Here is a 25,804-nt window from a genome sequence, read left to right on the forward strand (position 1 = left end):
CTCCAAAGTTTTGATGAGGACTCTGATGATAATCTTATCAAGGACCTCATATGGGAAGTGTTCCATCTTTCCTGCATCTTTCAAGACTTTAAAGTCCTTTAAAAATTTGATGATAATGGTTTCCTGTGCAGTTCTCTTGGAGATCATGATATGTGTAGTTCATTGAGCTTCTTTCATTATACTTGGAAAATTTTAAATATTCATATATTCTCTCATCCCTGTTTTGGGGGCTGTTTTGTTGTTGTTGTTTTTTACTTTGCAGGGCCATACCTGAAGCATATGGCAATTCCCAAGTAGGGGGTCAAATTGGAGCTGCAGCTGCTGGCCTACACCATGGCAATGCAAGATCCTAGCCATGTCTGCATCCTACACCACAGCTCACAGCAGTGCCTAATCCTTAACCTACGGAGCAAGGCCAGGGATTGAATCCACAAACTCATGGAAACTGACAGGGTTCGTTACAACTGAGCCACAATGGGAACTCCTCTCATCCCTTTTTTCTTTCTCCTTCAGTGAGACTCACAGTACACTGTGGTGGTGTCCCACATCCCCTTAGGTTTTGTTCACCTTTCCTCAGTCTTTTTGTTTCTCTGAGTTGTTCATTTTCATTGTCCTATCTTTTTGTTCACTGATTCTTTCTTCTGCCTGATCAAATCTGCCTTCTAATCCCTGTTGTAAAACTTTTACCACAGGTATTTTATTTTCAACTTAAGATTTTATTGTTTCTCTTTCAGTTTTCTCTATAGTGATTTTATTTCCATTTTGGTCATATGTAATTTTCTTGACTTTTTACACATCTTAATTTAGTTCTGTGAGAATCTTTAAGACAGTTGTTTTAAAGTTTTTGTCTAGTAGATCTGCCATCAGTTCTTTTTCAAAGAACATCTCTTTCTGTTTTTCTTTGAATGGTCCATACCTTCCTGTTTCTTTGATTTTCTTGATATTTTTAATTTGAAAAGTGGACACTTAAATTTAATAATTTGGTAACTTTAGAAATTAGATTTCCCCATTCCGCAGGATTTGCTGGGGTTTTGTTATTTTTGTTTATTGCTTTCCTTTTTTAGAGAAATTTTTGTGTACTGTCTCTGTGTCAAAGATCAACCTAGGGTGTAAACCTAAGGTCTTTTCAAGTTCTTTTGACCCTAGACATTTGCCTTGGCATGCATGTGCCTATCTAATTTTCCTCACATATGCAGTTTCCTTTGAATGTTCTAGTATTTAATGTCTGGCTTCATTAAGGTAGCAGGATACAAGATTGGCATGAAGAAATTTGTTGCATTTCTTTACACTAACAATGAAATATCAGAAAGGGAAGGGTAAAAAAAAAAAAAAAATCCAGAGTTTCCCAATGTGGCTCAGTGTTAACAAACCCGACTAGTATCCATGAGGATGCTAGTTTGATCCCTGGCCCCACTCAGTGGGTTGAGGAGCCAGAATTGCTGTGAGCTCCAGTCTAGGTTGCAGATACAGCTCAGATCCCATGTTGTTGTGTTGCAGTGTAGGCCAGCAGCTCTATGACAGCAGCTGCAGCTCCGATTTGACCCCTAGCCTGGGAACTTCCATATGCTATGGGTACAGCCCTAAAAACACAAAAAAATAAAAATAATATAAAAAAATCCCTTTTAAAATTGCATCAAAAAAGTAAAATACTTAGGACTGTACCTGACCAAAGAAGTGAAAGACTTACAGTGAGATCTATAAAACACTGATAAAGGAAACTGAAGATGATTCCAAGAAATGGAAAGATATACCACACTCTTGGATTGGAATAATTAATTGTTAAAATGGCTGTAATATCTAAAGCAATTTATAGATTTAATTCCATCCCTATCAAATTACCCACGACATCTTTTACACAACTGGTACAAAGAATCCTAAAGTATAATATGGAACCGTAAGAGACCCAGAATTGCCAAAGCAGTTCTGAGAAAAAAGAACAAAGCTTGAGGCACTACCCTCCCAGACTTCAAACACTACTGCAAAGCTACAGTAATCCAAGTAGTGTGGTATTGGCTCAAAAACAGACATATAGATTAATGGAACAGAACAGAGAGCTCAGAAGTAAAGCAACACACCTACTGTCAAATAATCTTCAACAGAGGAGGCAAGAATATACAGTGGAAGAAAGTCTCTTCAGCAAGTGGTGTTGAGAAAGCTGGCCAGTCTACTGTAAATCAATGAAGTTAGAACACACCCCTTACACCATACACAAGAATAAGCTCAAAATGGCTTAAAGACTGAAATATTAAGACTTTAATATTTCAATATTTAATATTGACTTTACAAAACACTTAGAATATCAGAAAAATATTCTCTGACATAAATTATACCAGTGTTTCCTTCAGTCAGTCTCCCAAGGCATTAGAAATAAAAGCAAAAATAGACAAGTAGAACCTAATAGAACTTAGAAGTTTTGCACAGGAAAGGAGCCCATGAACAAAATGCAAAACAACTTACTGTCTGGGAGAATATGCTTACAAATGATGTGAGCAACAAGGGCTTTATTTTGAAAATATACATACAGCTCATACAACTCAACGACAAGAAACCAAACAACCCAATCAAAAATAGGCAGACCGCCTTAATAGACATTTCTCCAAAGAAGACATATGGATGGCTGTTGTGGCCAGAAAAGATACTTATAGTAATTTCTATATTTTTGAATTTGTTGAGGCTTATTTTGTTCCCTGCCCTTATGTTCAATTCTAGAGACTGTTCCATGTACACTTGAATGTTTATTCTGGGTTTTTTGGATTTAATGTCCTGAAAATTTCAATTAAGTCTAATTGCTCTGTTGTTTTCTTTAGGATCTCTTGTCTTATTGATTTTTCCCTCTAGAATATCTTTCCATTGATGTGAGTGGGGTGTAAAAGTCTCCTACTATTGTATTTCCATCAATTTCTGCTTTTATGTCTCTTACTATTTGTTTTATGTCTTTGAGTGCTTCTATATTAGGTGTATATATGTTGACTAGTGTAATATCCTCTTCTTGTATTGATCCTTATATCATTAAATAGTGTCTTTATTTTTCTTTAGACCTTTTGTTATAAAGCCTGTTTTGTCTTTTTCCTTTCTTCTCATTTCCATTTGTGTGAAATACCTTTTTCCATTCTCTCACTTTAACCTATGTGTATCCTTTGCCCTAAAGTAGTTCTCTTATAGTATATTGTTGGCTGTTGTTTTTGTATCCAGTCTGATTCTCTGTGTCTTTTGGTTGGGGCATTTAGTCCATTAACATTTAAGATAAGTACTGATAGATATGTACTTACTACCATTTTAAACCTTGTTTTCCATTTGATTTTGTATTTCTTATTTGTTCCTTTCCTTTTCTGTTTTTCCTATTATGGCTTAATGGTTTTCATTTGTATTGTGCCTATGTCCCCTTCTGTTTTGGTTTTTGTTGATCTATTGTTATATTTTCAATTTGGGGTTACACTCTTTCTCAAGTACATTACCCCTTCCTATATTTGCTTTTCTTACACTGGTAGTCAAATAGGTTCAAACACATTCTTAAAGAAGATCTAATATTTCTTGCTCTCCTCCACATTTTATTATTTTGTTGTCCATTTTTGCATCTTCATGTTAATCCCTTTACTGTTCATTGTGGTTATCATTGCTTTCACAATTTTTTTTAATCTGTGCATTGGCTTAATTAAGTGATTTACTTTCCAATTGTGATTTTCTCTTTCCCACAGATTTTTGCTTCTTTTCTATTTAGAGAAGGCCTTTTGCTATTTTTTTTAGGATAGGTTTAGTTTTACTGCATTCTTTTAGTGTTTGCTTGTCTGAGAAATCCTTTCTCTCTCCTTCTGTTCAAAATGATGAGCACATTTTATATTATTCCATAGGTGTCTTATACTACTTTCCTTTTTTTTCTTTTGGTTTTATGTCTACTGTTACGATTTTGTGATTTCCCTTATTCTGTCTTCTAGATCACTTATTCAGTCTTCTGCAGTATCCAGTCTGCTCTTCCATTGCCTTTAACTGAGCTTTTGTCTCAATGAATGAGTTTTCTAATTTTTCTTGGCTTTTTTTTTTTTTTTTTTTTTTTTTTCTTTTTAGGGCTTTACTTGCAGCATATGGACATTCCCAGGCTAGGGGTCAAATCAGAGCTACAGCTGCCAGCCTACACAACAGCCACAGCAGTTGGGATCTAAGCCATGTCTTCAGCCTACACTGCAGCTCATGTCAACACCACATCCTTAACCCACTGAGCAAGACCAGGGATTGAACCTGCATCCTCATGGATACTCTGGCTTCTTTACTGCAGAGCCATGACAGGAACTCCTTATTACCTTTTTTTTTATATTGGGGGTCTCAGAGTGGAGAAGTCTGTGTCATTGTTCTTTCAGAGTAATCCTGTGTTTTAGTTAGGAGTGGTTTCTCTGCTTTTTCATTTTACTTATATTACTCTGATATCCTTGAATTTAGGTGAAACAGTTATATGCTGTGGTCTTGAAGGACTGCTGTGGTCTCGAAGGAACACTGCTGTATAGCCTGTGTGAGTCCAGTATTTTTGGTCTGCAGGCTTTTTTTTGGTATGGATGTCTGTACTGTCTTTCCACAGGGTGTGCTGGCCATCACCCCCTTAACAGGTGGTATGACTGCTGTTATGGTGACCACAGCCTGCAGTGGCCTTCTTCATTGCTCTTTGTTATCATAGTTCTGTCGAGGGCAGGTTCTGCTCCCTAGGTCTTGGAGTAGAAACCCCCAGATCTGTTTCTGAGCTGCAGTGCAAGGTAGGCAGGATTGGAACACTCCCACTGGGAGGGAAGCCATTGATTATTCTTCCATTGGACTGCCCACTGGAGAGTGTGCTCTTTCGTGTCGTCTGTCACCTGTTGTGCAGGATCACAAAGTATTCTATTGTTGGTACTACCCTCGGCCCTGCCTCAACAGTTGGAATAGCGGCACTAGGCTCTAGTGTTCCTCAGGAGCTATTTTCATAAAGCCACTAGTGCAGATCCACTGAAGTCAGGTTCTAAAACCACAGTAGTCACATACTTGGTCCCACTATGGGAGCTAAGGAGGCAGCCCAAACCCTGGCCTGGCTCAGGCCTGGATCTATGCGTATATGCCCACAAAGCCCCCACTTTCTAAGGCCCAACCCATTCCAGCCCTGGGAACAACTATTGTCTACTCAGATATCCCACAGGCACAGAGTTTACAAAACTGTTGGTTGTGGTATAAATTCACAGGTCACACAGCCACATGGAGAGGGCTCAAATTTCAGCCCTGCTTAAGTCTTGCAGCCTCTGGGGCTCAGCTCTGATTTCATCTCCACCTCAGCATGTGGGCAACCTACTAGCATTTGTTTTGTCCCAAAGCTCACAGAGGTGACGCTGTGCCCCTGAGAGAGCGTGGAGAAGGAGATTGCTGTGATAGGCTCTGTCCCTCCCTTTGCATTCTTAACAGTGGCACTTTGCTTCCATGCCCAGTCCAGGCTTCCTCTGGGTACACACCCTGGTTGCGGCTGTACCATGCTCCAGCTCCTGTAGGCTTTCTCAATGGAGCCAGCCCTAGTTACCTCCCCTGGACTGTCCTCTAAAGCCTGATTTTTCTACATCCAGCCCCCACTTGCACCAGCAGACATGCATCTCAGGCTGGGGAGCATGGGGAAGTGGCACGAACTGTCTGTGTATCCCTTTCTGCTCTGCCTGCCACCAACTGGTTGCCGTGCTTTCCTTTGAGCCTTCCCTTTCTGTCCCAGCCTACCTCACCACTGGTGAGGGGGCTTCCCAGGGTTTGGGAACTTTACCTCTGAGAGCTCTCTCCCAGGGTCAGGTCCCATCCTGCTTCCTTTTTTTCCTCTTTTCTCCTACCTGGATTACATGGAGATCCTACTTGTGTTTTCAGGTTCTGAGGTCTTCTTTCAGGGTGCAGTATGTATTCTGTGAGAATCACCCCACATGTAGATATATTTTTGTTGTATTTGTGGGAGGAGGTGAGCTCCTTGCCTTCTACTCTGCCATCTTGATGGGAGCCCTCAGAGTCACTTTAAAACTTGCATAAATACATATACTAAATAAAAGCATATAATTTATTTGGCTAAATATATGTTAACCAAGACCAACACTTTGGAACAAAGTAAAGAAAATGTATGTGGTGTTTTTTGTTTGTTTGTTTTCCTGCTTTAAATAGACTATCTGTGGTTATCTACCTGAATTTTGTGTGCAGTCATTTCATTATGGGCAGTATTTTAATCACCTATCCTTTGGCAAGCAAAGTATCTCTCTTATGTGTATGTTAATAAATTTCTCCATTCTTTTTTTTTGCTACATCTATGAGGGTTTCATATGTGATACTTACTGTTCAAGAGATCAATGTCCAGAGGAACTGGCAAACCAAGGCAGAATTAAGTTGCTCAGGTTTTATAAAAAAATCCCACTGACATTAACCAAAAAATCCACAGGTATGATCTATGACATGAATCCAATTTTCTTCCTACTTTGACTTTATATCAGAGTAATAATAACTTACCTGCTAAGGTTGGGGGCAGTTTCTGTCCCCAAAGATCCAAGTATGTTGCCCAGGGGTTTCTTCTTTTTCTTTATTTCTTTCTTTTTATTTATTTATTTTTTAATTCACATTCATCCATTTGGCTCATGTCTTCCTGGATTTTACATACTTTGCATCATATTAACTGACATAGCCTGTCCAATAGTATTCCAGCATTAGTGCTTAACCAGTTCCTCATTCATCTTGTAATTGGAACAGTGAGACAATAGTGTTCAGTTAGTTCCATTATTTAGCTGGCTTTATCAGAGCAAATATCTGTCCCCATCTCCTGAATCAACCATATCATTTTTGGCCTTTTTATATTAGGAGCCTTTCATGTTGTTTGATACTAGTCTTAGAGTGCAACTTTGTTGGTAACTTTCTTGTAAAAGTATTTTATTTTTTAGGTTCGAATTTTTCCTTTTTTTAAATTTTTTTTAGCCTAAGCATTTTAATTTGTCCTAAGAAATATTGATGAATCAAAACCTTATAAAAAACATTGACTTCTATGCTATTAAAATATACGTATCAAAAAACAATTTAAAAATTCTTTGCAGAAAAGAAGTTTTGTTTGTTTTTTTAAGTCAGAGGATGACATACAGACATAAAACATCTTAGCAAATGTTTTTTTTCTGTCTTTTCACTATTGTTTAAAAAGTCCATATGAATATCTAGGTAACCAATAGAATCTCCCAGGTAGATCATAGTGTGCTTTTTTATGTACTTTTGTGAAATACCCTTCAAAAGGTTCTATAAATTATCAGATGGCAGGACAAAAACTTTTTGTTATTATTTAGTAACAGGAGGAAAGAAACTCTTTTTGTTTCCCCTTGTAGTTTCTTTTTCTATCTAATAAGAAGCCTTCCAGGGCTTCGAAGCTTATTTGTTTATTTACATATGTGTTTATTTATCATGATGAAAGTCCCTAGGCCTCCTGACGCCTGTTTTATACCAGATTTTCCTATTTTCCCCTCATGATCCTCAAACAGTTTTTACCTTAGACTTAGCATTTTTAGAAGAAATTCTGTCTATACCCACGGACTTCATCTTCTCTATCTAGCCTCATATCAATTTATCAGCTTTGGTGTGTAATGAGCAATAATTAAGTTAATTTCCTTAGTTGCTCACAAAGTGTGATTCCAGGACTGGTGACAGGAACATTATCTGGCAATTTATCAGAAAAAAAATATTCAAGCTCTGCCCCAGATATATTATTAAATCAGAAATTCTGGCAATAAGAACTAGAAATCTTAATCACTTCCACGCATTGACTAGCTTTGGGCACTAGTGATTTGGAGTCTTTAGGGTCCATGTAATTCTAATTCTATATAGATTGGACTACCAATCATTTTTTATTACTAATATCTTAAAATACATTATTTTTATATTGAGGAATACTCAGTGAATCTATACTCTTGAAGTTGCCATCATAGTTCTTGAGTACCTTAGTTTAAGTTGTACTTGATGTTTTATTGCACTGTCAAAGTACCCTCAAAGAAATTGTTTAGAATAAGAGTCTGATGCTGTGTTTCAGTTTTTTTTTTCTCCCCAACTCCAATTGTTTCTTGTCTTGGTTCTCTTCTACTCTGTATCACCATGCTTGGCATTTGACAACATGGCATATCAAGTAAAACATTTCATTTAATCACCACAATACTATGAATTAAATAATACCTTTTTTAATTGGCCGCAGAAATGTATTTAATTTGCAGCTGTAGTATGTGAGATGCTAAACAAAGCACTTTCATTCTCTCTTTTATTTGCTTTTTTAAATTTTTTTTAATTGTTTAGTTTTATTGAAATATAGTTTATTTGCAGTGTTGTGATAAATTCTGTTGTACAACAAAGTAGTTCAGTATACGTATGCACATATTGATGCTTTTTCAGATTTTTTTCCATATAGGTTATTACAGAATATTGCATAGAGTTCCCTGTGCTATGCATGAGGCTCCCATTGACTATCCATTCCATGTACAGTAGTGTGCATATGCAAATCCTAAACCCCCTACCATCCCTCCCCACTACCTATCCCTTTGGTAACCATAGTTTGTTTTCAAAGTCTGTGAATCTGCTTTTGTTCAAGTTCATTTGTATTATTTTTTGTTAGATTCCACATATAAGAGATATTTAATTGTGTGTCTTTCTCTGACTTACTTCACTTAGTATGATAATCTCTAGGTCCATCCATGTTGCTGCATATGGTATTACTTCATTCTTATGGTTAATACTCCATTATATGTATGTACAACATATGATTTATCCGTTCCTGTTATTGGACAGTTAGTTTGCACCTTGTCTTGGGTATATTAAATAGTGCTGCAGTGAACATTGGAGTACATGTATCTTTTCTAATTATGACTTTCTCTGGGCTTCCAGGATCATATGGTAGTTCTATTTTTAGTTTTTTGAGGAACCTACGTACTGCTTTCCACAGTGATTATGCTAGTGTACGATCCCACTAACAGTATAGGAATGTTCCCTTTTCTCCCCACTCTCCAGCATTTATTGTTTGTAGACTTTTTTCTTTTTCTTTTTTAGAGTATGTGTGGCACATGGAAGTTCCCAGGCTAGGGGCTGAATCAGAGCTGCAGCCGCTGGCCTTCGCCACAGCCACAGCAATGCAGGATCCAAGCCAGGTCTGGGACCTACACCACAGCTCACGGCAACACCAGATCCTTCACCCACTGAGTGAGGCCAGGGATTGAAACCACATCCTCATGGTTACTACTTGGGTTCTTTACCACTGAGCCACAACAGGAACTCCTATTTGTAGAGTTTTTGATGATGGCCAGCTGAGTAGTTCTGAAGTGGTACCTCACTGTTTATTTGGATTTTTTTAAATAATTAGAGAAGTTGGGCATCTTTTCATGTGCTTTTTGGTCATCTGCATGTCTTCTTTGGGAAATGTCTATTTAGATCTGCTGCCCTTTTTTTTTTTTTTTTTTTTAGGGCCGCACCCAAGGCATATGGAGGTTCCCAGGATAGGGATCTAATTGGAGCTACAGCTTCCAGCCTACACCACAGCCACAGCAACACCAGATCCAAGCCACATCCTCAACCTCCACCAGAGCTCACAGCAATGCCCGATCCTTAACCTACTGAGTAAGGCCAGGGATCGAGCCTGCAACCTCATGGTTCCTAGTCAGATTCATTTCCGCTGCACCATGATAGGAACTCCAAGATCTGCTGCCCATTTTTTGATGTTTGCTTTTACGAGATTGAGCTCTATGAGTTGATTGTATATTTTGGAGATTCATCCTTTGTCAGTTGCTTCATTTGCAAAGATTTTCTCCCATCCTGTGGGGATTTTTTTTCATTTTGTTTATGGTTTCCTTTGCTGTGCAAAAGCTTGTAAATTTAATTAGATCCCATTTATTTTTGTTTTTATGTTCGTTATTCTAGGAGGTGAATCTGAAAAGATATTGCTATGATTTATGTCAGATAGTGTTCTGCCTAGTTTTCATCTAAGAGTTTAAAGTATTCAGTCATAAGTCTTTAAACTATTTTGAGTTTGTTTTTGTATATACTGTTAGAGAATATTCTAACATCATTCTTCATGTTGCTGTCTAGGTTACCCAACACCACTTATTAAACAGACTGTCTTTTTTCCATTGTATATTCTTGGCTCCTTTGTTGTAAGTTGGTTGAACGTAGGTGCATGGGTTTATATCTGGGCTTTCTATCTTGTTCCATTGATCTGTATTTCTGTTTTTGTGTCAGTGCCATACTGTTTTAATAGTTATACTGGTTTAGTATAGTCTAAAGTCAGGGAGCATGATTCGTTCAGCTCCCTTTTTTTTTTGTTTGTTTGTTTTTGTCTTTTTGCCATTTCTAGAGCTGTTTCTGCGGCATATGGAGGTTCCCAGGCTAGGGGTCTAATCACAGCTGTAGCCACCAGCCTATGCCTAAGCCACATCAATGTAGGATCTGAGCCATGTCTGCAACCTATACCACAGCTCATGGCAACACCGGATCCTTAACCCACTGAGCAAGGCCAGGGATTGAATCTGCAACCCCATGGTTCCTAGTCAGATTCGTTAACCACTGAGCCACGATGGGAACTCCCAGCTCCGTTTTTCTTTCTCAAGATCTCTTTGGTTATTCAAGGTCTTTTGTGTTTCCACACAAATTTAAACATTTCTTGTTCTAGTTCTGTGAAAAATGCCATTGGTTATTTCTAGGGCTTGCATCGAATTTCTAGATTGCTTTGGATAGTACAGTCATTTTAACAATATTGATTCTTCCCGTCGAAGAACATGGTATCTCTTTTCATCTGTTTTTGTTATCTTTGATTTCTTTTATTAGCATCTTATAGTTTTCAGAGTGCAGGTTTTCTGCCTCCTTAGATAGGTTTATTATTATTATTATTATTATTGTTATCATTATTATTACTTTATTCTTTCTGATGTGATAGTGAATGGGATTATTTTCTTAATTTCTCTTTCTGATCATTCATTGTTGTATAGAAATGTGAGAGATTTATGTGTATTAATTTTGTGTCTTGTAACTTTACTGAATTCATTGTTGAGCTCTACTAGTTTTCTGATAACTTCTTCAGGATTTTCTGTGAATCATGTCATCTGCAGACAACAACTATTTTACTTCTTAAATAATACTTTTAATCTCAAATTTTAGAGAGGAGAAAACTAGGTCTTAGGAATGTTAATTTGCAAAGGCCACAACCTAGAACCAAGAATTCAAATCTAGGCCCAGGTGATGACACAGCTCTTAAGAACAGTTTATATTACCATCAATTTCAGTTTTTAAATTCTGCTTCTCCTTGACTTTGTCTGAATCTGCATTTTTCTTAAATTTGGAATACATACAAGTAGCCTTTTATTGGATGTCTTACTTACAGTTCTGATTTCAACAGTGTCCTCAAGTATTTCTTTTTCTTTCATCACATGTGCCTAACTTTCCAAGAAAAACGTAAAATTTCCAGAAAAATTCTAGTGTCTTCATCTTTACTTCTTTTCCCTTTGCTTTTTTGGTTTAACTTCAGAAATGAAAACCTTTTAACTCTACTTTTTCATATATTCAGTAATAGATTTAAAATCTGTGTTGACTAATTTTTTAGACATGCTAAAACTGCCATTCAATAACTGCATGTTTGAAATGAGTAGGGTAGTATTCCAAATCACAGCAAAATTAAAAGATGAAGTAGAAGATGACTGAAATACTTGTAAATATTAATAAAATAAGTAAAAATGTAGATTTTAACTAGTAAATTTAATCTTGATTTCAAATATTTTTTAATCCTCCAAGTCTTAATTTCAGGCCGTATAAATAATATGAAATATGCTAGCCCAATCCCAGAAAGGAGAATATATATTACTCATCTTTTTAAAAACTATGTTACCATCAAGCTGTCAATCTAAGATTATAAAAAGATAAAAACAATTGATAGTCTTTTTCTAAAGATAAGTGACTTTGCCTTCTCTTGCTCATTAGATTTGCAGGTTTATAAGATATGCCACTTGATTTTAAAATTACTTGAAAAACGAAAAAATTCCAAACTGTACACTATTATCTTTTGTTAATCTTGGGACCTCTTTGTTAAAAGAAATGTATTTCTTAGCCACATTAACTATATTTTAACCAATATGAGTTTCCATTGCTGTGATATTACCATAATAATATTATACTGTGTGTAATTTGCTTGAAGTATGAATTACTTTTATTTGCTATACATAATATTTATATGAATATACCTATAAGTATACATGTATTATTTATATAACTTATTATTTTTCAGACCTGGCAGGGTTTTTTTTGAGGTCATGAGATGTAATTATTCAAAATTTTAAAATTTAGCTAAACAGTTGGCTTAACTAACCTGGCTCCTTTATGGCAACTAGTTTACCTGTGGACATTCTCCACTGCCTAATATTCATTCCTTTATCAAATATTTTCTTGAAAACCAATTGTATGCCAGTATTGCACTACTTGATTTGGATACAATGGTAGGTAATACAATATCTGAGCCTATCCTTCAAGGAGCCAGTGGCTCAGTGAAGCAAACAGGTAAGTAAGCACACTTGTATCACTGTTTGCTAATTAAGTTCTATGAAAGGGGAAAATAGCATGTAGCCTGAAAACACTTGAGGAACAAATAACCCTCAGATTTTGTCCAGACTAGCAATATATCTGAGTGTCACAGAAAGTGGACTAGAAGAAATAATGTCTCAACTAAGACCTGAATTTGAAGTGAGTCAGAGTACAGAGAATTGGTGATTTTTCCAGGGAGAAGATGCTAGTAAGCTAAACTGGGATACTAGTCATTCAGAACCTTCCTTTTAAATGCTGTTAGGAAATTAGGAATTTAGAATTTGGCAGTTGGGTGTGGAATTGACAGTTTTTAACATGAAAATAAGGGTAAAAATAGTACAGAAACTGTCATAGATGACCTGTCAAGAAATAAAGGTGGGATAAAGTGGGATAAAGTGGGATAGAGGTAGCTAGTGACAGAAGTGGATTGGGTTCAGTTGTTTTAGGCAATAAAATAGACGAGTTGTTTCTTGAAACTCTGAAATTGAAAATTAGATTTATTCACTTTAGCAAAACATAGGTTGAGAAGAGGACCTACTGAAAAACCCAATAATATAAAAATTGTAGATGCTAAAGAAATAATATGAAGGTTAGCCATTCTTTGGGATTTTCTATTTCACTGCTTCTCTTAATAGTATAAATAAAATAGTAACCTCTACCAAAAATTTCTACAACTAAATAATTGTAGTCACCTATTTTCTCATTTGGTAACAATATGAGTAATGACTTAGTCATGCGTAGACATTCAGCTTCTTTTGCTTTTTATGCCCAGTCCTGCTATTTAGAATTTTAAGTAAAATCATAGTATCAAAAGTACAGGAGGAAGTGGAATGAGAAGTCCCATGATCCATTGGTAAAATTTAAGGAGAAATTCAATGAAACTTACCTTAATAAATGATTTGCAGATAATAACGATTTAGTTATACTGCTAATATTCACATTTTTTGTCATTATGTCATTGAAAAGACTATAAAATTGGTTTTATTTTTCTTAAATTTTTTATTTTGAAATTGATTTGATTTCAGATGTTGGCTTATAGACCTTTTTCACATTCAAGGGTATATCAAAACAGAATGAGAGTATCATTTCATGTTGTTAAAACAGTTTTTTCCCACACACGACTCAGATTTAAGGAATAAAATTAAGTGGAATAAAATTAAGTAGAATAAACCTGTAATAATTAATGTAAAGATTCTCAAGCAAGGTGACTTATGTAGGGAAAAGGCTGCTAGAAGGTGCCTTAGGGCAGCAGAGAAAACCGCTTTTCTCCTAAGAAAGAAGCTGCTATAGGGATATCAGTAGGGTACTCTGTTCTTCAGTTTCCAATATGAGTGCCTGGAGCCCAAAGCCCTTTGGGGTTTAGGCCTTGGTTATATAGAAAAGGGGAGACAGACTTGCTTGCTGTCTGTCAAAGCCACTCAGCTGCTGTCCTGTTAGAATATCCAGAGAAGGAAACAGCATTCCAAGGGTTGACATCTAATTGTCATTATATGAAATTAATAAATATGGATATAAAGTATGCCACAGTGGCTGATCTTCCTTCAAGTTATTGAAATTTGTATTTTTTTTTTTTTGGCTTTTTTTAAGGGCTGCATCTGCAGCATATAAACCCAGGCCAGAGGTTGAATCAGAGCTGCAGCTGTTGGCCTACACTGCAGCTCTCAGCAACGTGGGGTCCAAGCCACATCTGCGAGACCCACGCCATGGCACCACAGCTCATGGCAACACCAGATCCTTAACTCACTGAGTGAGACCAAGGTTCGATCCCACATCCTCATGGATACTGGTCAGGTTCATAACCCACTGAGCCACAACAGGAGCTCAGATTGAAATTTGCACTTTTAAAAAACAGTTGGTGAAGGAGCAGTTAGTTATATATAACCAAATATGTATACTTATAACCAAATATATATACTTATACATTATGCGTATGTATAATAGTTATATATAATTAAGTATAACTTGGCTAGGTTTAAATTCTGGTTCTGTGACTTATATCCTTTTTGATTTTGCTAAGGTTACCTAACCTTTCTGTGTCTTCTAATCTGAAAGTGATATTAATGATTGTATTTATTCCATAGGGTTATTCTGAGGATTAAATGATTTAATAAATGCAAAGCACTGGCTAAGCCATTATTACCTGATTAGGAAAGTACTGCTAAGGAAATTGCTGATGAGAAAATTAGATCTTTTAGCCAAAGATGTTTATCTATGAGTATATTGCCCTCTGGGACAATTTTACAAAACTTTTTTTTTTCATTAGTACATATATTTTTCATTATGCTTATTGCCAAATTTATCTTGGATATCATGCTAAAATGCTTGGAATTTTTAAATATCCTCAATTTTGGGACACTGGCAATTAACCAAATTTTGTTTAATATGATTTGATTATAGATAAAGAAAAGTATAGGCAGTTTTGTATGTTTACAAAAGAGACATTTTACCTAGTCTGCAATGACTGTGTATGATTAATGACTGGAGCAAGCAAGTGAAGTCCTTCTGGAATGGATGATCCTATGGAATGGTTGTAGGAAGAAGCATTCTGTATAAAGGAAGCACATAGGTTTTTGTTTTTTTGGGGTTTTTTTAAAGGCAAGGAAGGGAAAGTGAATAGTAGATTTAAATGAAATGTGGGAGTAATTGTCTGTAAAAGCCATCTAAAATGTGGAATGGGAGTGTCAAACAAGCCTGTATTTTGAAAAAGAGGTGCCATTGAGGTGGGCTTTTTTTCTGGTTTTATTGAGAACTAATGTACACACAGCACTGTTTAAGTTTTAGAGGTACAGCATAATGGCTTGATTTACACATAACTGATATGATTGCTACAATTAGATTCAGTGGAGAATTTTTAAAGTTTGAGAAATTTGAACATTTTTTATGTTTTAGAACTTGTTGATTTTCATTCTCTAATAGTAAATTCCTTTTTTTTCCTTCTTTTTAGGGCTGCACATGCAGCATATAGAAGTTCCCAGGCTAGGGGTTGAATCAGAGCTGCAGTTTCTAGCCTACACCACAGCCCACAACACCACCTCACCCTTAACCCACAGAGGGAGGACAGGGATCGAACACACATCCTCATGGGTGCTAGTTGGATTGGTTATCACCGAGCCACAATGGGAACTTCCTAATAGTAAATGCTAAGTCTCTATAAGTCAATGGTCTTTATTATATTCATGATAAAATTTTTAACTTTTCTTTTAAGGATTTCACTTTATTGAAATGAGTGGTCGTAAATCAAAGAGTAGCAACTTAATACAAGCAGAATACCTTTCACAGGTTAGTATATATTTTCATTAATCTGAAGGTCTGTTACAAAGAGGATAAGAGAAATAGTCATGTTAACTTGAATTCTTTCCACAGCATGTATGAAGACCACTCTTGAAGAACCATTCTCAAAGAGAGAGTTTCTTTGCTACTCCCTAGTTCAACCTCTGTTACTTTGAATACATGGAATCCTAACCTTATTCATATCTTCCTAAATGTGCTCTAATTTCAGTTTAGTTTAATATTATCTTCAGAGTTTTGTACCTCTTTTGGTAAATTTATTCCTGTGTATTTTATTCCTTTTGGTGTTGTTGCAAATGGAATTTTATATTTTATTTGTTCATTGCTAGTGCATCTTAATTTTATGTTTTGTTCATTGCTAATGTATCTAAGTAAAATTGATTTTTCTATATTAATCTTATATTCTTCAACTTTGCCGAAACCATTTATTATAATAGCTTTTTAGTTTATTTCTTAGGATTTTCTATATATAAGGTCATGTCATCTGCAAATAGAGATAGTTTAGACTTCTTTCTTTCTAATCTAGATACCTTTTATTTCTTTTTCTTGTTTAATTATCCTAGCTAAAATCTTAAATATAATATTGAATAAACTAGTAAGAACAACTTTATTTTGTATTTGATAGTGAGGAACTGCATTCAGTCTTTCACCAATGAGTATGATTTAGCTGTAGGTTTTCATAAATGCTCTTTATCATGTTGAGGAAGTCCCCTTCCTAGTATGTTGAATGTTTTTATCATGAACATTTAATATTTTCTTAAGTGTATATATATCTTTCTTCAGAAGTCTAAGAGGGAATGAGCATGATATATCTACCCTGGCATTTCTATTTATCAGGCTTAACCAGAGTTATATTTTTAAGAAATAAAAACTAAATGTTATTAGCATCCCTTTATAAGACTTTACTTTCCTTCTTTTGGAAGGAAAATGTTTAATTCTGTTTTTTAAAAAGATTATACTGGAGTATAATTTACGTATCTTTTTAAAGTGCACAAATCTTCCATGTGCAACTTAATTTCTATACATGTATATACCTGTTTAACTTTCATCTAAGATCACCTTGGGATTTTTTAACCTCTCACTATTCTTAAAACCTCTCAGCTTCACTTTATTTCTTATTTTATACATAGTTGTCATCTCTCTAATAGACTTTAATGAAAATTTAATGATGCAAAGGAAATAGGTTTGTCTTTTGATTTCTAGTGATCTTATCTTTGTGGAAAAATAACACACTATGATTAATTGAATCTATATATGCCTCTTTACGTTTCATAAAGTATCAGTTTTTACCTATATAATACCTATATTGTATTACAGATAACTGCCTTATTTAATCTTATAGGCCTGATAGAAAAGTCTTATTGTCTTCATTATATAGATTAAAAAAAGATTTAGAAAAAACTAAATTTTAAAATTTACATAATTGACTTTGTGGCACCATTCTTATTCTTTCCACTTTCTGTCTGATAAGTATAGAGGATTTTTTTGTCTTTTGGGGGGGGGGGCGGGTGTCACACCCCCGGCATATAGAAGTTCCCAAGCTATGGGTCAAACTGGAGTTGTAGCTGCCAGCCTGGACCACAGATGCAGCAACCCAGGATCCAAGCTGGATCTGCGACCTATACTACAGCTCATGGCAATGCTGAATCCTTAACCCACTGAGCAAGTGCAGGGATTGAACCCGTGTCCTCATGGATACTAGTCAGGTTTGTTACTACTGAGCCATGAGGAGAACTCTCAGTGTAGATAATCTTATCCTCAGTGAATAATTTGCTTTGCTCCGCCTCTGGTACCTATAAAGAGAACTCATTTCTTTGGTACATAATGGATCAGTCCCATGCTGTCAATCTGGGAGAAGCAAATAATCTTGGAGTCGTCTTATTTCTGCTGACGGGGCTAAATCTAAAATAGTCTCCTGAGGTTCTTGCCCCTGAAGGACCTTTGTATTATAGCAGATGCGGAAAAGGAATGACTTTAGTGGTCCATCTAAATGTGGTAGATTGACATATTTTCTACAACTAATTTTTTTACAACTTAGTCTAGGCCCTTCTTTCTAAGACAAACTCAAAATTCAGCTCTTTATAAAATTTTTTCCTAGTCAATGATTTATTATTATATAGCCTAGATGAATATTATTTCTTCCATATAATTGAGCATTTCCTTATACAGAGTTACTTCTTTTTTGTAGGTTGTTACTTGAATGTATTCTTTCTTTCCAATATATTTGCTATGATTTTTTAGGCATAGATTTTGTTATTTTAATATTGTTGTGCTCTACATTTAATGGGTCCTCAATAACTATATGGACTTTTAAACTTCTTTTATTTCCTCAGAATCCTGACTTCTGTGACAGGTGCAGACTGATAGGGCCTGAGTTAAACCAGTTTAGATGTGTTGGTCTTTAGAGACTGAGGTGTGGTTCATGAGCATTATTAGATTATATTGTTTGATTCCTTCCTGTCTTGGTTTCTTGGCTGACATGTCATACAAAGTGAGGCATTCATTCATGTACATTAAAACAGCCCTCAAATTGCTTATGTAGCTAAAGTTACTGTCTCTTGTGGAAACCTTAACTAAAGTCTCATCCTTTCTCTGGGACTTGAGATAGTTAAACTGAACTGTTACTTTTACAATTTGTGAAAATGCCAGCACTCATGATGACATGTTACTTAGGGAGCATTAAATTGATTCATTAATACCTAATTCTTAACTGCTATAATGTATATTCTTGTTCATTTTTGATTGCTTATATAATATCTTCATTTATATTTATCCACTTCATTTTTATCAGGTACAAAGAATTTTACGTGAAAGATTTTGTCATCAGAGTCCACATAGTAACCTATTTGGAGTACAAGTGCAGTATAAGTAAGTTTAGTTATCTGCTTGTCTGTTATGAAACTACTTACAGGTGCCCTTTAAGTTTTGTAAAAGTTGGTATATACTATTTCAAACAAGGCTAACAAACATTTTTATAGAGGTAGATTTTTTTCTTTATATATAAAAACAATGATTGTTTCTAAGCAAAAGCAAATATAAATATTTCCATAATGAGAAAACCCTTTAATTTTGAATCTTGTGTCATTTCTGTCATGAGGTATAATGGAAAGACTTCTAAGCTTGCACCTGATACTCAGCAGCCAGCTGTGGAGTGAAAGGTCCCAAGAGTTGCTACTCTTGTCCCTTTAGAGCATAAGTCAAGGCACAGAGGAAGTAAAAAAAGGAATGCTTATTTTTTGTGCATATTCCAATTCAGCTCTTAAAAAGCATTACCTAGCAAATTATTTCCACTTTCCTTTTAAAATTTTGGCCTGTTTATATTATTTCAGACACTTAATTGAGCTGCTAAAAAGAACTGCTATCCATGGAGAAAGTAACTCTGTTCTCATTATTGGACCCCGAGGATCAGGAAAGACCATGGTAAAAGCTGTTGATTTCTGATGTTGTAACAAAGTTTTGATTAATGTTTATTCCATGATGTTCTTTTATCCTTGAATAGTTCGTGATTGTCAATGGAAAAAAAGCAAACTAGCATCTATTGAGCATGTATCTTGTGCCTTTTACTTGTGTTCTGTCATTTATTCTTTACATTAACTCTGAAAGGAGGTATGGCTTGCTTTCTTCTTAATTTATTGTTTAATCCTAACTAAGGCAGTTTTTTAAAATGTGTGGTCATATATTCTAGAATTCTCTTTTACTTTTCCTCTTTATTATAATCGATAAGTTACTTCAAAAAGATACTCTTATTTTTTTCCCTCAGTTTCTCTTTTCTCATTCTTTATTTAGTATATAAGACAAATTATGGTTGTTATATTCAAAGTATTACTATTTAATTATAAAATCTGTTTTCTACTTTATCCCATGCAATAAATTTGTATTTCTCACTACCATGCTTTTTTATTAAATGTATGGTATTGTATTATAGAAGTAAGTGTGTGTATTATATATTATTTTCTATTAAGTAAAATTATGTAAAATAGCAAAATTTTTTTTTATTTTTTAAAGCAGTGTTTGTTGAATGTGCATTTTATAGAATGAGGAAATTAGAACTTTAAGATTTTACTGTTATCACTAATTTCTAGTAACGTTTGAAGTACATAAATTGGAAATATAGATCTTGATCATTTCTTTTGTTTTTTAATCTAAGAATTTTTCATTTATTATATTATAGTCACATTTTCATTTATTATATTATAGTCACATTTACAATAACATTTAGTTTTGATTCTTTGTTTAATTTGGTTTAGTCCTTGGGCTGAGTCCTTCTATATAACCACTATTTCTTTATTCTTGAGATTTTAAATTATAATTTTTCTTTAAGTTATTAACAATAATTGCATTAACTGTTAGTAGAAAAAAATGAGCAAAGAAAGATCCTAGGAAATTAAATACAAGTCAGTCTTTAACTTATAAACATGTTCAATCTCACTCATAATTAAGTAAATTAAAAACTATAGCAATTTTCTCTATCAGTTTGACAAAACCTGTAAGATTGAAACCATATTGATGATCTTGCTGGTAGTATAGTATATACACAGATGTTGCTGGTATATACCAATTTGGTATTAGACAAATTCTAGTCACATTATAAATGCATATACACTTTGACTCAGCAACATTTCTAGGAATTTACCCTTGTGAAATGATGTATGTACAAATTTACTCACTGCAGCACTGTTTGTTAATAGTGAAAGAAAAGAAACAATATAAATACCTATCAACAGAATGAATACTAGTTGGTAAATCATGGTACATCCATCCATATACTAGACTATGATATTGCAGCATAAAAGAATAAGGAAAGATTTGTATATAGTCCATTTAAAAAAGAGGAAGAGGAAAAAAAATGTTCATTTTTCTGTTGGTTTGTATGTGGACAAAAAATTGCTTGAAATACTAAATAGTAATATAGTGGGTTATTTGTTGAAGGGAACATGGGGACAGAGGTAGGAAACTTTTCACTGTATGTATTTTTATGCTTTTTAATATGTGAACTATATGACCATATAGTCTGTTTAGAAAACTAAAGAAAGGAATGTTGGTTGAAGGCAAAGGGAAAAACCCAAAGGATCTGGTTAACAAAACAAATCTCTAAAGCCATTCAAGCTACAGAAATATAAAAGAGAAGTTTAGTAATATTGGAAAATGGCAGAAAAAAAGAATATTTTAAATACATCAAAAATAATTTTGCACATTACTTATAACCTGGCCCAGGTTGAACTCTTTGGTCACAGTTTCTTATCTTTTGGAATTACCTAGATTTTATTCAATTTGTGTTTTGTGGGGAAACTCCGAGGGCAGACTTTTCTCTTTTGGCTTTATGAACTGCTCTATCAGTCTGGATACATTAGATTATGCAGTCATAACAACCTCAAATTTCAGTGCCTTGACACAAAAGAAGTTTATTGTTTGCTTTTGCTGTGTGCCCAGTGTCGACCAGCGAAGGGGCGTTGTTCTTTGTCATCACTTAAAGCAAGTGAATGTTATCTCAGCATGTTCTTCCACAAGTGCCCCAGTGTTGGAAAGGAAGCATAATGAATCATGGACACTCTTAAAATACCTACCCAGAGGTGATACAAAGCACATCTCACAGCTCACTGGCCAGAGTGAGTCTCATGATCACACCCAATTTAAAGAGAGCAAGGAAGTGCATTTTTTTCTAGGTGCCTGGAAAGGGAGGTTAATCAGAAGTATGGTAAAAGTCACTGATGACCTCTATAGCTAAACCTGTTTTGAGTTTGTGTGTGATTTTTTTCCCTGTCTAGATGCCTGTAGAATTCCTTTATCTTAGCAATGTGAAAATTTCACAGGCTATGTCTGTGTAGGTTTTTTTTTTTTTGTTTTTTTTTTAGTTTTCATTATTTTATTGTCTTGGAAAACACATTATCATAAGTATGTTTGAAGATTATTTTTCAAAAATATTTTAATACTTGAAGGAACTCCATAGTGATGCTCTTGTATCAGTACAGGAGAAAATGAGATCTAGGAAAGTAGTACATGAGACCTGTTATTCTGTCATACATTGTGCAGCTTGAAACAAAATGACATTGCAATAGAGAAGTTGAATCTCAGTGATTTGTATATCAAAGTGTCAAGAATAAAAATGTAACTTGAGGTCTCGTTGTGGCTCATCAGGTCAAGAACCCAACATAGTGTCTATGAGGATGTGGGTTCTATCCCTGGCGTTGCTCAATGGATTATGTGCCTGGCTTTACCACAACCTACAGAGTAGGTCACAGATGCAGCTTGGATCCAGCGTGGCTGTGGCTGTGGCATAGGCCAGCAGCTGCAACTCTGATTCGACCCCTAGCCTAGGAACTTCCATACGCTGCAGGTGTGGTCATAAAAAGAAAATTACTTACTTCATTAAAAATATAACTTGAGCAGCTAATACGTGAATTTATTCTGAACTTTCATCTTGGATTTTTGTCCCTAAAGGCATAGAGAAAGTTCGGAAAACAGAAAGTAGAGCTAGTAAACACTGACAAAAACATGTAAGTAAATACAGATTAAAACTATACTCCATTTCATTAGTAAATTAGCAAAATAGATACTTTTTTTTTTTTTTTTTTTACAGAGAATGTAAGCAGATAGTAGAGTTCCTGTGTCACCCTCCCCCCGAAACACACATGTGCAATTTCTCCTGTTAAAAAATATCTTGCCTTAGTGTGGTACATTTGCTAAGTTTAATGAATCAATATTGAAACGTAAAGTCCGTAGTTTACCTTAAGTGTCACTCTTTGTATTGTACAAGTCTGTGGGTTTTAGCAATGCATAATGCCAGGTATCCACCATTATAATATCTTAAAAAATAGTTTCACCACCCTTAAGATCCCCTGTGCTTTACCTATTACCCTTCCACTCCCAACCCCTGGCACCTATTGATCATACTGTCTCCATAACTTTTGCTGTATTCAGAATGTCATACAACTGGGATCATACAATATACAGCCTTTCTGATTGGCTTCTTCCACTTAGCCAGATGCATGTACGATTCCTCCATGGTGTTTCATGGCTTGACAGTTCATTTCTTTTAATTGCTGAATAATGTTCCATTGTATGAATGTACCACTATGTATCCATTCACGTACTGAAGGATATCTTGGCTGGTTCTCAGTTTTAGTAGTTATCAATAAAACTACTATAAACATTTGTGTGTAGGTTTTTAAGCCTTCAACTTAATTGGGTAAATACTTAGGAGCACCCATTGCTGGATCTTAATGGTAAGACTATGTTTAGCTTTTTAAGGAACTGCCAAACTGCCTTAGAATGTGGCTACATCATTTGGCTTTCTCACCAGCAGTGAATAATAGCTTTAGTTGCTGTGTATCCTGACCAGCATTTGGTATTGTCACTTTTTAAAATTTTAGTTATTTTTGTAGTTGCATAGAGGTATCTCATTGCTGGTTTATTTGCAGTTCTCTAAGGATGTATGATATCAAGCATCTTTTCATATGCTTATTTTTCATCTTTGGTGAGGTATTTTTTGACCATTTAATTTATTTATTTATGTATTTATTTTTTGCTTTTCAGGGCCTCACCTGAGGCATATGGAGGTTCCCGGCTAGGGGTCTAATCTGTGCTACAGCTGCCGGCCTACACCACAGCCATAGCAACGCCAGATCTGAGCCATATCTGCGACCTACACCACAGATCATGGTAATGCTGGATCCTTAACCCACTGAGCTAGACCAAGGATCGAACCTGCAACCTCATGGTTCCTAATCGGATTCATTTTTACTGTGCCACGATGTGAACTCCTATGACCATTTTAAAATTGGGTTATTTCTTTTCTTAATAGGTATGTATTAAGAATTCTTTGTGCCTTTTGCATATATCAGAAATGTGTTTTATAATATTTTCTACAAGTGCATAGTTTGTCCTTTAATTCCATTACCATTGTTCTTGGCAGAGCAGAAGATTTTAATTTTAATAATGTCCAGTTTATTAACTGTTTCACCTGTCGTGATTTTGGTTTTATATCTAAAACTTGATCACCAAACCCAAGGTCATCTAGGTTTTGTCCTGCTCTCTTCTAGAGGGTTTATAGTTCTTTGTATTTTACTTTTAGGTCTTTGATTCATTTTGAGTCCATTTTTATGAAAGGTATAAGGCATGTTTGTGGCTTCATTTTTTTTGCCTATGAATATCTAGTTATTCCAACAGTATTTTTTGAAAAAACTATCTTTGCCTCAGTGAATTACCTTTGCTTCTTTGTCAGCGTTCAGTTGACTGTATGGGTATGGGTCTGTTTCTGGGCTCTCCGTATGTTCCCTTGATCTATTGTCTCTTCTTTCACCAGCGTCACATTGTCTTGATTACCATTAGTTTTACAGTAAGTCTTGAAGGCAGGTAGGATCAGTCTTCCAACTCTGTTCTTCTTTAATATTGTTCTGACTATTCTGTGTACTTTTAACTTTGCATATTAACTGTAGAATAAATTTATAAATATCCACTTTTTTTTCCTGTTATATTGTGGGATTTTGTGTTGGATCTATAGATCACATTGGAAAGAACTGGTTTCTTAACTCTACTGAATCTTCACATTCATGAACATGGAATATTTCTCCATTTGTTTAGGTCTTTTTTCAGTTTTGTGCTTTTCTTCATTATAGATTTATACGTATTTTGTTAGGTATTTACAATTTTTGGTGCTAATGTGAATGGCATTATATTTTTAATTTCATATTCTTAAGTTTTTGCTGCTGGTATATAGGAAAGCACATAAATTTTGTGTATTACCTCGTATCTGCAACCTTGCTATAATTGATTACTAGTTCTAGGAATTGGTCCAGTTGGGATTTTCTTCATAAATAATTGTGTCACCTGCAAACAAAGAGGTTTATTTCTTCCTTCCCTTATCTCTTACCTATACTTTTATTTACTTTTCATGTCTTAATGCAGTTAGTTATTAGTTATTCTTGTTTAAGGATTGATCATACGTTTAACTGATATACAAACTCTCAGTATAAACTTGAGTCTTTCTTCACTGAGCAGTCATTCTTTTATTTTTGAGTATTCTCTTTCTTTTCTTCTTGCCCTTTTGGGGATTATTAGAATATTCAGTTATTAAGCCTTTGTTCTCACTTCACCATATCGCTTTTCTGTGTTTCTTTCTTTTTACCTTTCTCTTCCTCTTCATCAGCATTCTACCATATCACCAGGGTGATTGTTCTTCCCCATCAGTTCTGGTTGGTTCTTTTGTTGTTGTTGTTGTTTGTTTGTTTAGCTTTTTAGGGCTGCACCCGTGTCATATGGAAGTTCCCAGACTAGGGGTTGAATTGGAACTGCAGCTGCCTGCCTATACCACAGCCACAGCAATGTGGGATCTGAGCCTTGTCTGCAACATACACCACAGCTCATGGCAACACCGGATCCCCAACCCACTGAGTGAGGCCAGGGATCAAACCCGCATCCTCATGGATCTTTAGTCAGGTTTGTTACCACTGAGCCATGATGGGAACTCCCCTGTTTGCTTTTTCTAATGTGATACTGCATTTTAGTTTTCTAACAGTCCTTCTTGTCTAGCTCTTTGTTGCATACATTCTTAGTCTACTGTTTTGTATTTGTCTGATTCTATCTTAAATTGCTCAAAACATGTATTACCTAAAATACATAATTTTAGTAGTAATTAATCTTTTCATCAACTTGCTGTTCCCTTTCATGTTATATCATCTTTTTATGAACTCCTATATTTTTTCTATTTACTCAGATTTAAAGAAGACAGACTTTAAGACATAGTATTTATGAGTTAATAAAATGGATAGAATATTCTTGACAAGCTGACAGTTTATCCAGTTGTTGTTACTTCTTAAGCCAGAGCCCTGTTCTGGTGCTTTGGAGCCAATTATCTAGTGTGACTTAACTGGAATATGGAAGAATCCTTTATCTTGTATTCTATTTTGGTACAAAGTAATTTATTCCTGCTGCACTCCAGTATTGAGAGGAGAGGTCAGAAAGCTGAGAAGCA

At 35.1% G+C, this 25,804-nt stretch overlaps 1 protein-coding gene across 12 annotated transcripts in view; it reads left to right on the forward strand.

Annotated features, from left to right (window-relative positions):
• ORC4 (origin recognition complex subunit 4) overlaps nucleotides 1–25,804 on the forward strand; it is a 79,794-nt gene that overhangs the window by 24,614 nt on the left and 29,376 nt on the right. For 8 of the 12 annotated variants that reach the window (XM_003133249.4, XM_005671603.3, XM_013983928.2 and 5 more), the window contains 3 exons: nucleotides 15,752–15,825; nucleotides 18,626–18,702; nucleotides 19,164–19,254. In XM_003133249.4, coding sequence (XP_003133297.1) covers nucleotides 15,769–15,825; nucleotides 18,626–18,702; nucleotides 19,164–19,254 — 225 coding nt within the window. In that variant the 5' untranslated portion in view covers nucleotides 15,752–15,768. Of the gene's footprint in view, nucleotides 1–15,751; nucleotides 15,826–18,623; nucleotides 18,703–19,163; nucleotides 19,255–22,272; nucleotides 22,329–25,804 lie in introns of those variants that run through there. The other 4 variants (XR_002339407.1, XM_005671606.3, XM_021076121.1 and 1 more) reach the window with 3 other exon arrangements.

The sequence above is a fragment of the Sus scrofa genome, chromosome 15 (assembly GCF_000003025.6).
Source record: "Sus scrofa isolate TJ Tabasco breed Duroc chromosome 15, Sscrofa11.1, whole genome shotgun sequence".
NCBI lineage: Eukaryota > Metazoa > Chordata > Mammalia > Artiodactyla > Suidae > Sus > Sus scrofa.